This window comes from Mobula hypostoma, chromosome 8, assembly GCF_963921235.1.
Source record: "Mobula hypostoma chromosome 8, sMobHyp1.1, whole genome shotgun sequence".
NCBI lineage: Eukaryota > Metazoa > Chordata > Chondrichthyes > Myliobatiformes > Myliobatidae > Mobula > Mobula hypostoma.
In genome coordinates this window covers 68,751,901-68,766,759 of record NC_086104.1, presented here as the reverse complement: position 1 = coordinate 68,766,759, position 14,859 = coordinate 68,751,901, and the positions used below count along the sequence as shown (strand labels likewise).

At 40.7% G+C, this 14,859-nt stretch overlaps 1 protein-coding gene across 5 annotated transcripts in view; it reads right to left on the bottom strand.

Annotated features, from left to right (window-relative positions):
- The window catches only part of ehbp1 (EH domain binding protein 1), a 433,955-nt gene that overhangs the window by 280,663 nt on the left and 138,433 nt on the right, over positions 1-14,859 (bottom strand). For 4 of the 5 annotated variants that reach the window (XM_063056084.1, XM_063056086.1, XM_063056087.1 and 1 more), the window contains one exon: positions 11,090-11,230. The exons of the other annotated variant lie outside the window; for it this stretch is intronic. In XM_063056084.1, the coding sequence (XP_062912154.1) occupies positions 11,090-11,230 (141 nt within the window). The remainder of the gene's footprint in view (positions 1-11,089; positions 11,231-14,859) is intronic. 5 annotated transcript variants of the gene reach the window in all.

Here is a 14,859-nt window from a genome sequence, read left to right as displayed (position 1 = left end):
GCACAACTGAATCATCTGCAACTCAGCATCAGTAAGACAAAGGAGATGGCATTGGACTTTAGGAAGACTAAGCCTGCACTGCTCCCTGTTACTATTGCTGTGGAGGATGTGGATGTGGTGAGGACCTACAAATATCTGGGAGTGCACCTGGGTGAGCACCAACACAGAAGCTGTGTACAAGAAGGACCAGAGTCACCTCTACTTTCTAAGGAGACCGGTCCTTTAGAGTATGCAGGCCTCTTGTTCGCATATTCTACCAGTCTGTTGTCACCAGTACAATCTTCTATGTGGCGGTATGCTGAGGTAACGCAGATGATGCCAACAGGCTCAATAAACTGATTAGAAAGGCTATCTCTGTTATAGAAGTTAAACTAGACACACTGGAGGCTGTGGTAGAACAAAGGACCATACGGAAAATCACGGCAATTCTGGACAATGTTTCTCACCCTCTGCATGCCACCTTGGCTGAACAGAGGAGCACTTTTAGTAAGAGACTAAGATAACTACGCTGCTTCAAATAGGAATACATGAGGTTATTCTTACCCTCAGCTGTGTCTCTATAATGAGTCAACCTACAGGCAGGGAAGTGATAGAACATAGAACAGTACAGCACAGTATAGGCCTTTTGGCCCACAATGTTATGCCAACCCTTAAACCCTGCCTCCCATGTAACCCCTCCATCTTAAATTCCTCCATATACCTGTCTAGTAGTCTCTTAAACTTAACTGGTGTACCTGCCTCCACCACTGACTCAGGCAGTGCATTCCACACACCAACCACTCTCTGAGTCAAAAAACCTTCCTCTGATATCCCCCTTGAACTTCCCACCCCTTACCTTAAAGCCATGTCCTCTTGTATTGAGCAGTGGTGCCCTGGAGAAGAGGCACTGGTTGTCCACTCTATCTATTCCTCTTAATATCTTGTATACTTCTATCACGTTTCTTCTCCTTCTCTCCAAAGAGTAAAGCCCTAGCTCCCTTAATCTCTGATCATAATCCATACTCTCTAAACCAGGCAGCATCCTGGTAAATCTCCTCTATACCCTTTCCAATGCTTTCACATCCTTCCAAAAGTGAGGTGACCAGAACTGGACACAGTACTCCCCCAAGTGTGGCCTAACCAGAGTTTTATAGAGCTTCATCATTACCTTGAGACTCTTAAACTCTATCCCTCAACTTATGAAAGCTACCACCCCATAATCTTTCTTAACTACCCTATCTACCTGTGAGGCAACTTTCAGGGATCTGTGGACATGTACTCCTTCCTGTTGGACTGTTTGAGGTAACTTATTTTTTTATTCTTTCTTACTTCTATTATTTGTACATTTGCATATCTGTGCACCGTAATGCTTCTGTGACACTGTAATTCCCTTTGGGATTAATAAAGTATCTACCGGTACCTTTCCTTTAGAATACTACTTCCTCTTTGGGATGTATATATCGTGCACCTTCCAAACTGCTTCCAGAAATTCCTGCCATTGTTGCTCTAGTGACATCCCTGCCAGTGTTCTTTTCCAATCAATTCTGGCCAACCCCTCTCTCATGCCTCTGCAATTGCCTTTATTCCACTGTAATACTGGTGTATCTAACTTTAGCTTCTCCTTCTCAAATTTCAGGGTGAATTCAATCACATTATTATCACTTGCTCCTAAAAGTTCTTTTATCTTTAGCTCTCTAATCAATTCCAGTTCATTGCACAACTCCCAATCCAAAATAGCTAATCCTATAGTGGGCTTAGCCACAAGCTGTTCGAAAAAGACATCTCATAAGCACTCTAGAAATTACTGTACCACCTCCTGGAATCCGGCACCAACCTGATTTTCCCCATCTACCTGCATACTGAAATTCCCCAAGATTTTGGCATGCATTTTCTATCTTTCATTTTAATCTGTAGGTCTTATTCTTACTACTGCTTGCAGGTCTGTATACCCTTGCAGTTTCTTGGCTCTATCCACAATGATTCAACACCTTCCGACCTTATATCAACTCTTTCTAATGTTTTAATTTGATTTTTTACCAACTGAACAATGCCAGCCCCTCTGCCTTCCTGCCTGTGCTTTTAATACAACGTGTATCCTTGGATAGTAAGCATCCTGGTCATAGCCTTTTTTCAGCCATTTTTCAGTGATGCCTACAACATCATACGTGCCAATTTGTAACTGTGCTGCAAGTTCACCTACCCTATTCCATATACTGCATGCATTCACATTCAGTCCTGTATTCATCCTTTTCAATTTGTCTGCCTTTTACGTTGCAATTCACCCTGTTGACTGCAGTTCTGCCCTATCAACAGCCCCTCCTTATTACAAGTTGCCTCTTTTTGTGAACCAGCTATCTCATCTTCAGCACTATTTTCCGCCTGTACTACAATACCTCTTGCACTGAAACAAAGACAGCTCAGAATACTAGTTGCACCATGCTCAACCTTTTGATTCCAAACTTTGGCTGAGGTTTTACCAACATCTACCTCCTCAACCTCTCGACTAACTGTTTTAGCACTCTGATTTCCATCCCCCTTCAGCTCTAGTTTAAACCCCACTGTGCAGCAGTAACAAAACCTTCCTGCTAGGATATTAGTCCCCCTTCCAGTTCAGGTACAAACTACACCTTCTGTGGAAGAGAGCCCAATGATCCAAAAATCCTATGTCCTCCCTCCTACACCAACTCTTTAGCCACATATTAAACTATAATCTTCCTAGTTCTGGCCTAACTAACACGTGGCTTGGGTAGCAATACTGAGATCACAACCCTTGAGGTCCTATCTTTAACCTAGCACCTACCTGCCTGAACTCCCTATGCAGAACCTTGTCACTCGTCCTACCCATCCTACACATGGACCACGACTTTTGGCTGTTCATCCTCCCTGTTAAGAATGCTGAACGCTCGATCCAAGCTATCACCACAGCATGCCTTTTCTTCCCCTTTACCTTCTGAGTCACAAGGCAGACTCAGTGCAAGAGACCCAACCACTTTGACTTTGCTCTGTAAGGTCACCCCCACCCCCACCCACTGACAGTTTCTGAAGTGATATACCTGTTCTTGAGGGGGATGGCCACGGGGACACTTTGCACTGGCTCCTTCACCCCTTTCCTCTTCTCGAATGTCACCCAATCTCCTGTCCTGCACCTTGGGTGTAACGACCTCTCTATATGTCCTATCTATCAGCCCTTCAGCCTCTCGAATGATCCGGAGTTCATCCAGTTCCAGCTCCAATTTCTCAACACAAATTGTTAGAAGCTGCAGCTGAATGCACTTCTCGCAGTTGTTGTCGTCAGGCTACTGGTGGTCTCCCTGCCTTCCCTCATCCCGCAACAGGAGCATTCCACTATCCTAGCTGAGCAGACATAAAGAATGGAAGGAGAAAAACTTGAGCTTTTCTTCTCTTTTGCTTTCTCTGATTGAAGCCTCTCTTCATGGAAGCCTCAAAGACCTAAAGCCTCAAGATCACCACTCTATGTCCACACAGATGACAGCCGCTGTGCTTCCCCCTGCCTTTCTTTAATTTGCTCTTGCTAATCAATCGCAAATGCCAATCAAAGATTTTTTTGCTGCTGCCTTTTGTACTTGGGCAGTGGACTTGGGCAGTCCCCTCCTCTCAAAACCTCTGATTTCCGGATTGGCCACTGGTCAAAGCTCATTTTTTTAATGCAATCAACAAGGATATTCTGAACATTCTGTTGCTGCCCTGCCCTCTAGAATTTCCTGTAACAACATACTAAAAACAATGATCTATCATCAGTGATCCAGTACTCACATAGCTGCTAAACTGTCAGCTTCCTGTGTTTTTTTTTGTTGAGGCTGGAAACATGCTATGAGGTTCAAGAAGCTACAACGTGAAATACTTCTCTGCATCCTGAACAATAAAGAAGCACTTGCTTAATATCCAAGCTTGAGATTCAAACTGCATGCTTTATGAACAAACATTGCTGGAAAACAGCTTCAAATATTTAGTCACTTTACTTCTTCCACACTCCACATTTTCACTCCAACCACAACTGTGTGTAAATTCAACAACATCCTACAACATCCTAATTGCAGATAAATCTAGAAAAGAAATAACACACAGCAGTCTCACAGATTACTACGGTATACTTCTGCCTTCTAAAACCCAAAATGCCCACTAATCTGTCTGCAGCTCAAGAATTGGACTCCTCAGCCAAAATACATCACAGGTCAACCTTGTTCAGGAGGGATAACTGCTGACCTACAAACATACTAATACTGTATGTATGTAAAGCCATTGCCTCTTTACCCCATCTTTCCAAATAAATGAAACCCTGCCATGTTCAATTTCTAGCTCTGGCTTTTCTGTTGCCACATGTCAGTGGTCCTAACTAGACATCAGCTTTGTTTTTCTCTTCACAGCTGCCATCTGACCCCTTACGAAATCTCCAGCATTTTCAAACACCAGGGAGATAACACAATCATTGTTGTGGCAGAGACTGTGTATCACCCATTATAGAATTTCTAATCAGCATCATATTTCTATTGTGTTCTTCCCCCCCTTGGATGATCTTCTATTTCATAGATCAATTCCACAATCTGCTTTTCCTTGGTTCTAGCTGCATTCTTTTTCTGTAACATCATCTGTATCAAGAATATCCTGTTAAGCAGGAGTAATGTGCGCACAAACTTTTTACTCCTGGTTCACAATACCCTAGTCCTTGACAGTCACATTTTTGCTCATAAACCTACATTTCTCTTTGAACATAATTGTCCACTGAATTAAAGACTATCCAAAAATTGCTCCAAATTCAGCTTAACATTTCTCTGCCACTGTAACTGACCAAGTAAGATTATCTCTATACACTTTCAATCACAGGGAGCCCCATGCTTTCAAACAACCAAGTTCAAAGGAATTGTCACTTTATGGCCTAATTATCAAGGCCTAATACTCAATCTCTAGTTACAATGAGACTCAAAATAATAAGATTTTTGAAAGCAGTCTTCCATAGTTTGCTTTATAATGCTTTCACTGATATTATACATGGATTTTTCTGTACAGTTTACCATATTGCTCAGTGTAGTATAGATTACAGGCAGGGTCAAACTATTTCCCTCTACAAGCTCAAGATCAATTCCACTGTAACAGTAAATGCGCTTCCCCAACACCTCCTCCTCCACCAGTGTCAAAGAAAACATTGCTAAGATTTGGACTTTATCTTTCATAAACTAAAACAGAAAATGCTGAAAGCCTTCAACAGGTCAGGCAGCACCAGTGGAAAGGAAATCAGAATTAGCCTCTCAGATTGAAGACTCTTCATAAGAATTGTTTTGATTCCAGCAAAGGCAGTAATTTAAATATTTTTGCTTCATTCTCCAGTAGAGTCTAGTTTCAAACCTATGTTATCCATATTAAATGATAACTGCCATTCAATCACAAATAAATTTCAAGGATCCTGTTGTCTAAAGGAATAAAATGTTTCTCATTTAAATAAAAACAAAATAACCCAAATTTTACGGTGTCACCAAAACCAACACAATTTATGAGGAATACTTCAAATGAAATTATGAATTATATTTAAAGAAAGTCAAAGACAGATGTGCAATTTCAGTATGCGGTATAATGACATGGATTGATACATCACCTCAGCATAAGACCCATTCCAAAGCTCTTCATAATAACATAATCAGGCAAAAATGATGTGGAGCCAAAAAAAAGCTAAAACAAGAGATGAATAAGAAAAAAGCTAAAGAAGTGGGTTTTAAAAAGTAATCTTAAGAAGAGCATTGAAGAGGTAGAGAGATGTACAATGGTGAACTCAAGGATTAGGCATAGCAGTCAACGGTCAGAAAACTTAACTAGGTTCTGCAAGACTTTAAAGATTGTGAATTGGTTTGCTGAGGAGTTACATAATTCGAGCACCAATCAGGAGTTACAATTAAATAATATCATAAGAGGATGAAAATTTTAAATAAAAGCATTTCAAGTTAATCAAAGTAAGGTGATGAATAAAAGCGACACAGTTTGGGACAAGATATAGTCAGCAGAGTTTTAGATGATTTATTGTTTATAAGTAGTTGAAGACAGAAAGCCAGCCACAGGTTTGAACAATTAAATTCCAAATGCAATTGAAGCACAGAAGAGGGTTTCAGGAACCCATGAGCTGAGGCAGTAAAGGTAAAAAATTTAGAAGAAATTTGCATGGACTAGATTAATCTTGAAGATAAACGAGAAAGTTATGGAATTAGTGTTAAGGCAAAAGGAACCTTGACTTTTGAATTGTCAGTTCCAATGGGATTAAAGTACCAGGAAGAAAGTGATTTGTGTAGCTCCTAAAACATTACAAGAATAGGGCTGAATACTGTATTACAAAGTATATTATTCCTTTAGTACAATGATTTCTTCACGAGATACTGCAAGCTAACTAGATATCAATACTTCATTAAAAATATTGCCATGCTTTAACATTTACAGTCAATAATAAAAAAGTCTGTGAAATCATCAGATTTTTTGGAAAGCACATTAACGTAAATAACTTTGATCCTGAGCACCACTGTTTGGCAGCAGACATGCTTAAGATTTTCTCAAATGGTGGAATCTATAACCTTTGGATCCATCACCATTTTACCACACAAGCTACACTTTAATTGAAATTCTCACTTATTTATGAAAAATTAATAAAATAGTTTTACAAGATTAAAAAAATCACAAACAGCCGCTCAACTGTAAAATGTGTACTTCTGCAAAACATTTGCCCTGTTAAACATATTGGTCTGGATTTTTAATTGTTGTGGGTGGTAGTTTCCTATGGTCACCACTGTTCAGCATCTTTGTTTTCCACACATGCACACTGCAACTCAAGACAGAGACACACTGAAGGTTGTATATTCAAACACTGACCTCTTGCTTACCTCACCATTTGATCCCAATAGCAGCTCTAGAACAGATCTGGCTCCTTGGCTTTTTGCCAAGGACAGTCGGTAGTCAAGGAACATTACAAAAATAGTTTTCCGAAAGTAAACTCAGTTTCACCTGAGTCATAGATCTGCACAACATAGAAACAAACTCACCAACTCTGCTAACCTTTTTGCCCATTCACATTAATTCTACTTGTCTCCATTTTGACTCTGTGCCTTGCCTGTTTTCATGTCTGTCTAATTCCTCTTAAACATCATAGCTGCATGTGATTCCTAACCATTCTCTGTATTTTAAAAAAACCCAAGAGCCTCTGTAAAATTCTGATCCCTCTCCTTAAACTATGTCTTTCTGTTCTTGTTACCCCTACCATGGAAAAAAGATCATCCTTTCCAAGCCCTTATTATTTCATATACTTGGACTAGATCACCCCTTGACTTTCTTTTCTCCAGCCCATCTAATCTCTCACCAGAACTAATGTCCTCTAAACAATATCCTGGTGAATCTCCTCAACACAATCACATCTTTTCTATAGTGTGATGACCAGAATTACAAACAATACTTTTTATACTGTCTGCTGTTGTCCAGTCTCTTTCTGTCTACTTTCATGCCCTCCATAATACTGATAGCTCCCAGTTCCTTGGTTCCAAATACCTCATCTTTTTATACATCTAGTCTCTGTATACTTCCAACACCATCAGGAATTTCCTGAGCACTCTGCTTCTTTCTGGAAAAAGGAAACTAAACCAAACCACTGCACTAACTCTCATCTGCCTGGCAAGACTCATTCTCACACCCTCAGCAACTTTTTCTTTGGATTCCTCTCACTTTCTACAGATCAAAGGTATAGTCATGGACACTTGTTTGGGCCCAAGCTTTGCCTGTCCTTGTTGGAGACTAGAAATAGTCCTTAATCAAAACTTACTCCGGCACCCCTCCCCAACACTTTCTGCATTGGTGCTGCTTCCTGCACTAATGAGGAAAATATCAAGTTTGTCACCTTCTCTACCAGTTTCTAACATGTCCTCGAGTTCACATGGAATTTCTCTGACACTGCTCCTTTTCTTGGATCTCTCAGTCTCTATATTAGAAGACAAACCATTTGCCAATATGTACTATAAACCCAGTGACTCCCACAGTTATGTTGAGTACCTCTGCATCCACCACGCTCTTGTAAGGATGCCATCCATTTTCTCAGGTCTACCACCAAGATAAGGTTTGCTGCTCTCAGATTTCTGAATGTCCTCCTCCTCTTGTAAATTTGCTTCCCCTTTGCTCTAGATGGTGGAAACTTTACACACTTTTCCTCCATTTCCTGGATGGTTACTCTCATGTCCCCCCTCTTCCAACAAAACAGAGATAGACTTCCCTAGGTCCTTACTTTTCAATTCACCAGCCTCCACATCCAGCCTCCACATCCTTTGCCATTTCTGGAGGCCTCACCAGGATCTCATCAACAGTCACACATTCCCCTTAGAGATAACTCTGTGATAACCTGCTCCATTTTTAATGCTTTCTACCCACCTACCACCATCCCTAAGTGCAAGTAAGTCAAGTCAGTCAAGTCACTTTTTATTGTCATTTCAACCATAACTGCTGGTACAGAACATAGTAAAAATGAGACAACATTTTCCAGGACCATGATGCTACATGAAACAATACAAAACCTACACTGAACTACGTAAGAAAAAACACAAAAACTAGACTACAGACCTATCCAGGACTGCATAATGTGCACAAAACAGTGCAGACAGTACAATAAATAATAATAATAAACAAGACAGTAGGCACAGTAGAGGGTATAGTAGGTTGGTGTCAAGCCAGGCTCTGGGTATTGAGGAGTCTGATGGCTTGGGGGAAGAAACTGTTACATAGTCTGGTTGTAAGAGCACGAATGCTTCGGTGCCTTTTTCCAGATGGCAGGAGGGAGAAGAGTTGGTATGAGGGGTGCTTGGGGTCCTTCATAATGCTGTCTGCTTTGCGGATGCAGCGTGTGGTGTAAATGTCTGTGACGGCGGGAAGAGAGACCCCAATGATCTTCTCAGCTGACCTCACTATCCGCTGCTGGGTCTTGCGATCCAAGATGGTACAATTTCCAAACCAGGCCGTGATGCAGCTGCTCAGGATGCTCTCAATACAACCTCTGTAGAATGTGGTTAGGATGGGGGGGTGGGAGATGGACTTTTCTCAGCCTTCACAGAAAGTAGATATGCTGCTGGGCTTTCTTTGCTATGGAGCTGGTGTTGAGGGACCAGGTGAGATTCTCCGCCAGGTGAACACCAAGAAATTTGGTGCTCTTAATGATCTCTACGGAGAAGTTGTCGATGTTCAGTGGAGAGTGGTCGCTCCGTGTCCTCCTGAAGTCAACAACCATTTCTTTTGTTTTGTTTACATTCAGAGACAGGTTGTTGGCTCTGAACCAGTCGTTAGCCGCTACACCTCCTCTCTGTATGCTGACTCATCATTCTTGCTGATGAGACCCACCACGGTCGTGTCATCGGCGAACTTCATGATGTGGTTCGAGCTGTGTGTTGCAGCACAGTCATGGGTCAGCAGAGTGAACAGCAGTGGACTGAGCACACAGCCCTGGGGGGCCCCTGTGCTCAGTGTGATGGTGTTGGAGATGCTGCTACTAATTTGGACTGATTGAGGTCTCCCAGTTAGGAAGTCTAGGATCCAGTTGCAGAGGGAGGTGTTCAGGCCCAGTAGGCTCAGCTTTCCAATCAGTTTCTGAGGAATGATTGTGTTGAATGCTGAACTGAAGTCTATGAACAGCATTCGAACGTACATGTCTTTTTTGTCCAGGTGGGTTTAAGGCCAGGTGGAGGGTGATGGCAATGGCATCGTCTGTTGAACGGTTGGGACGGTACGCGAACTGCAGGGGGTCCAGTGAGGGGGGCAGCAGGGACTTGACGTGCCCCATGACAAGACTCTCGAAACACTTCATGATGATGGATGTGAGTTTTCACATCCTTCTCACCACCATCCCTTCCAAGTGAGACAGCAATTCCTGTGCACTTACTCCAACCAGGTCTATTGCATTTAGTGTTTACAATGAGGCCTCCTCAACATTAGTGAGACCAAGCAAAAGAAATCATTTGTGGAGTAGGTACACTCTACACTGGCAACAGCTAGCTTGAGCTTCTGGCTGCATGTCAGAATCAGAGTAATACACCACAGAAGCAGGTCCTTTAGCTCAACTGGTTCATGCCAACCTCAGTATTCTTCCTGCTAGTACCTGTTCACCACGCTCACTCCATAAACCTCCAAGCCCCTCCACTCTAAGTACTTATTCAAACGTCTCTTAAATATTGCAATTACATCTGCTATGACCACTTCCTCTAGCAGCTCACTCCCCCCATGTGTTGAGAAGTTACCTTTGAAATTTATCCTCTCTTGTATCTGTGCTCTCTAGTTTTAGACTCCCCAACACTAGGGAAAAATGTCATTTCAACTCCTCTTCCCATTCCAACATTTCTGCCCTTGGCCACCTCCACGCCAAGAAAAAGGCCAAACACAAACTAGAAGAACAACATCTCATATGGCACTTGAGTAGCCGATACTCAATGGTTTTTTTTTAATTTTACAATATCAGATTTTAAACTTTTCAACTTCTGATAACCCTATGTTCTTTTCCAACTCCTACCACCGAGTTTTTCTCTCCCATTGTTCACCATTTCAATCCCACCACCCCTCCCTCAACTGGCTCCATACACCCATCATTCACCTCCTTAACCTGGTTCCACCTAACGTGCACCAGCTCATGTTTCAGCCTTGCTCCACACTTCTACATATTGGATTTTTTCATGTCCCCTTTCATCCCCAAGCCCTGATGGAGGATCTCAACCTTCTTCACTTCCACAGACTTGCTGAACTCCACAGACTTGAACTGTTGAATTCTTCCAGTAGTTTATTTTTTGCTCCAATTTTTATGAAGTTGCAACATATTATGCTCTTAAATTCTAAACAATTTTTATACTTTAATTTTTAATTATCTTAAAATATTAAAAAATTCAAAATAGGCCTTCAACAGCAGCAGAATCAAAGGCCATAAGGGCAGGCTAAAAGGCAGGCACTCATTCTCCAACAGATTAATTCTAGGACCACAGAGTAGGGGCTTCCAGCATGGCTCATCCCATGATGCTTCGCAGGAAAGTGCAACTTTGGGTTTGCATGGGATTGCTAATTAGATCATGCACATCCAGCACTTCATGATAAACTAAAACACTACCTTCCATGTAACATGGTGGTATGTCAGGTTCATCATCTGGGTCTCCAAATGGGTTTGATCCCTGGGCATCAACATCTTCAAATGGATTAAGTCCTGTGACAGCTGGGTCTTCTTCTGAAAAGTTGAGTTTACTGATAAGTTCTGCAAAAGTGAGTGATAAATATTTATCTTTTCCCATAGTTTTCTATCTGTGACAGTGAATAACAAATATAAATCAATAAATGAAAAAACTGATCATAAAGTCAAGAAGTCAATGTCAAAACATTTTGTGTTTGATTTAAACAAAAATAATTTTGCAACAAATTCAAATTAGAATCCACTGTACTCATTCAAAATTTTGAAATTTAACAAAGTGATTGGAACTCTCATACTAAACAATGATTTAAGACCGAAAGGAAGTTTCATCATGCCCCCTCTACTCGCATGCTGATTTACACAAAACAGCAAGAATTGTGTCTCTCACTTAAGCCCCTACTTTATATTTCACATTACAATGCTGTAACCTTTAATCTCTTTCATTTAGACTGTACCTGAATTCTAACCTTTGAAGCACACATTTATCCAATATAGGCCCAGGGTAGGTATTTTAACATCAAATTACATCTTGCCAGTATCTGAAATGAACTCATAGCATGTCTACTTGCTTGCTGGACTCCATAAAGCCAGATTACAGCTGTGTCACCATCAGCTCTGGAAGGCTCAATCTATAAGTTATCATTCCCATTAACTCACATTGATCTTATTTACCTCAGATTTTTTTTGACATTGATCAAATGCTATATTATTGTAAATTTACTTAGTTATTTGAGAATCAATGGCAGTAATCCCTTGTAAGAATTTTGCATTGGTATGCATTGTCTTCATCAATTAATGATACAGGTTACAGTTTTTATAGGTAATAGTTTTCAAATTTCACTTTTACCAACATGGGATTATTTACAGATATCATAAAAGGCATAAATAGTATACTGTCCAATGAAGGTTAATAATCATCTGAGGCTGAAAATACACAATGGACCATTCATATCAAAGAAAACTTTACTTTTTTCATTCATCATAATCCATAATTCACAAGCAAGTAACATGGTGGTATCAATTCAATGAGGCATTTTCAATTTTTGTTTGAATTGCATTAAGATGCAAGAGCAACCCCAAACAATTTATGACGATTTGTATTTTAGCCAAAATCCAGGTTAAAATCACAAATATACAGTCTTTGGAAGATAGTGTCATGCTATCAAGGAACATGCAATTTGAATGAAAGGAGAATTTCATCTCTCATTTCCATCAAAAAATGTCACCACCCACAAAGTAGTCAAACATCCATACTATTGTACCAGAAGACTAAGCAGGCTTATAAAAATTTTGGGTCACATAGAGGGCTAGTCTAATTACTAATTGTCTCAATATATCATCTTCAGAAGAGGCTATTGCAGTGAAAGGGAACTCAAGAGTTAAGATTGAGAATTTATATAGTTCTTTGGTACCAGTCAAAAGCAAGATGGTTTCCCATTACGCTAAGGAATCCAACAAATCAAAAGATGCTTTTAGAGTTCACAGTGATAAAATGTAATAACTTGTATACTCAATAATGCTGTTCTCTTAATTCCAGCTGTTTATGGAATACAACAATCACAGATGGTTGCAAGTTGCAAAAAGCTAATGTGCTAGAATGTAATAAAAGCATGAAATCCAGTCTGATTTACTGAACAAGTTTTAATTTTAAGGATAACGAAGAAAATTGATGAGGACAGGGTGGTAGACATCTGAAAGCATTTGACAAGATCAAGCGCAGTTAGTTGGCGAAGAAATTTAAAACAAATAGAATTCAAGGCAAGCTGGCTAATTGGAATCAAAAAAAGGCTTGGTAATGGGAGTCAGAGGTTATTGGTGAAGGTAGTATTTTCTGACTGGAAGTCTGTGTCCAGTAGGCTACCACAGAGATCCCAGAGAGACCACATGGATGCCCCCCATGTCGGCTACCCTGCAGAGTGTTATATGGCCAGCTACATCATGGTCGACGCTCAGCTGGACGGCTGAAGAAGTGCTATAAGGATCTCTAAGAATGCTTTAAGGAGGTGCAAGATCAGACCCGAGGACCTGGAGGATGTTGCTACTGACCGTACCACTTGGCGACAGCTGTGCAGGGACGGTGTTTGTATTCTGGAGATGGAAAGAACAACCAGAAGACAGCAGAAGAGAGCCAGGAGAAATGCAGCCATGGTTGCCACCACTACCACATATACATGTCCCACCTGCAATAGAGATTGTGGGTCCAGGATAGGACTGTATAGTCATCAAAGATCTCACCGTTAAAGGAGTGGACATCATCATCGGATTTCGATGGACAACCGAAGACCACAGAGATCAGTGTTGGGACCTTTGCCGTTCGTGATATTTTTTAACAAAATGGATGTGAATGTAGAATCCACCATTTGTAGGTTCACAGGTGTTTTGGATAACAAGGTAAGTTGTCCAAGACTACAGACCAGATGGAAAGTTGAACAGTGCATTGGATGAAGAAATTTAATCCCAATATGTGTGAGGTGATGTATTTTGGGAAGTAAAATTGGGTAGGACATACACATTATCTGGTGGGGCACTAAGAAATGTTGATCAACAGAGGGATCTTGGGGATCAAGTCCATTGTTTGAAGAAGGTGATGACACAATTAAATATAGTGGTGAAGAAGGCATATGGTGTGCTTGCCTTCATAGGTCAGGGCCCGGAATATAAGAGATGATATGTTACATTAGAATACATTTGGAGTATTGTATGAAGTTCTGGTTGTCACACTTTGGGAAGGAGGTGGACAAAGTGCAGAGCAGTGACCTGGATTGGAAGTGTTTAGCTTGGAAAAGTGTTTAGTAGAGAAAGATTGGTTGGATTAGTGCATTTCACTTCCCTGAAATGAAGGAGACTGAGGGTTCACCTAATATTGGTATAAGAGACATAGTATATATTTTCCCCATGGCAGTGACATCAGAAGGACAGTATAGTTTAAGGCGAGAGGAAGGAAGAAGTTTTAAAGGGAATTTGATAAGAAAGAATTTTGTGCAGAAAGTTACTGATATCTGGAATTCAATGTCAAAGGAGGTGCTGGAGTCAGACATTGAAGAGAAATTTAGAAATACACTTAGGTAGGCAAGGAAGAGAGAGGTACAAATGTGGTGACGGCAAATAGGATCAGTGTGGATGGGTCAAAAGGACTGCATCATCCTGAATTTAGATGAAGAAAGAGATCAGTGTGAGATCTTGGATTGAGGCAAGGAGTAACATCCATAATTATTCCATGAGTTGAATAAAACTGTAATAATCCACCGTCTGAGTATTAAGAAATCCAGGCAAAAGAAATCTTTCACTCTACAAGACCCCAGTTCCTGCAGTTCCTTTGAAGTTATCTGGTTCACTGAAATATTTATTATTTTATTCTGTAAAATCTATAAAAAAGGTTGGCATAATAATAAAAATGACATGTAATTGTCCACAAAACCTGCCAGTCCAGCACAACCCAGGTCCAAAGTATGCCAGATTATCTGAGTTTTACCAGAAGTATGCCAGGTTACCCAAGTTCCTGAACCTTTCCAGATAATTTCTTTTCAGAAATAGGAAGGGAGTAATCATTCTATTGGGAATATTCTATAGAACTCCAACAGCAACAGAGACACCGGGGAGCAGATCAGGAGGCAGAACTGGAAAGGTGGAAAAATAAGAGGTTTGTTGTCACATGGGACTGCAACTTCCCAAATATCGACCGGCACCTTTTTACC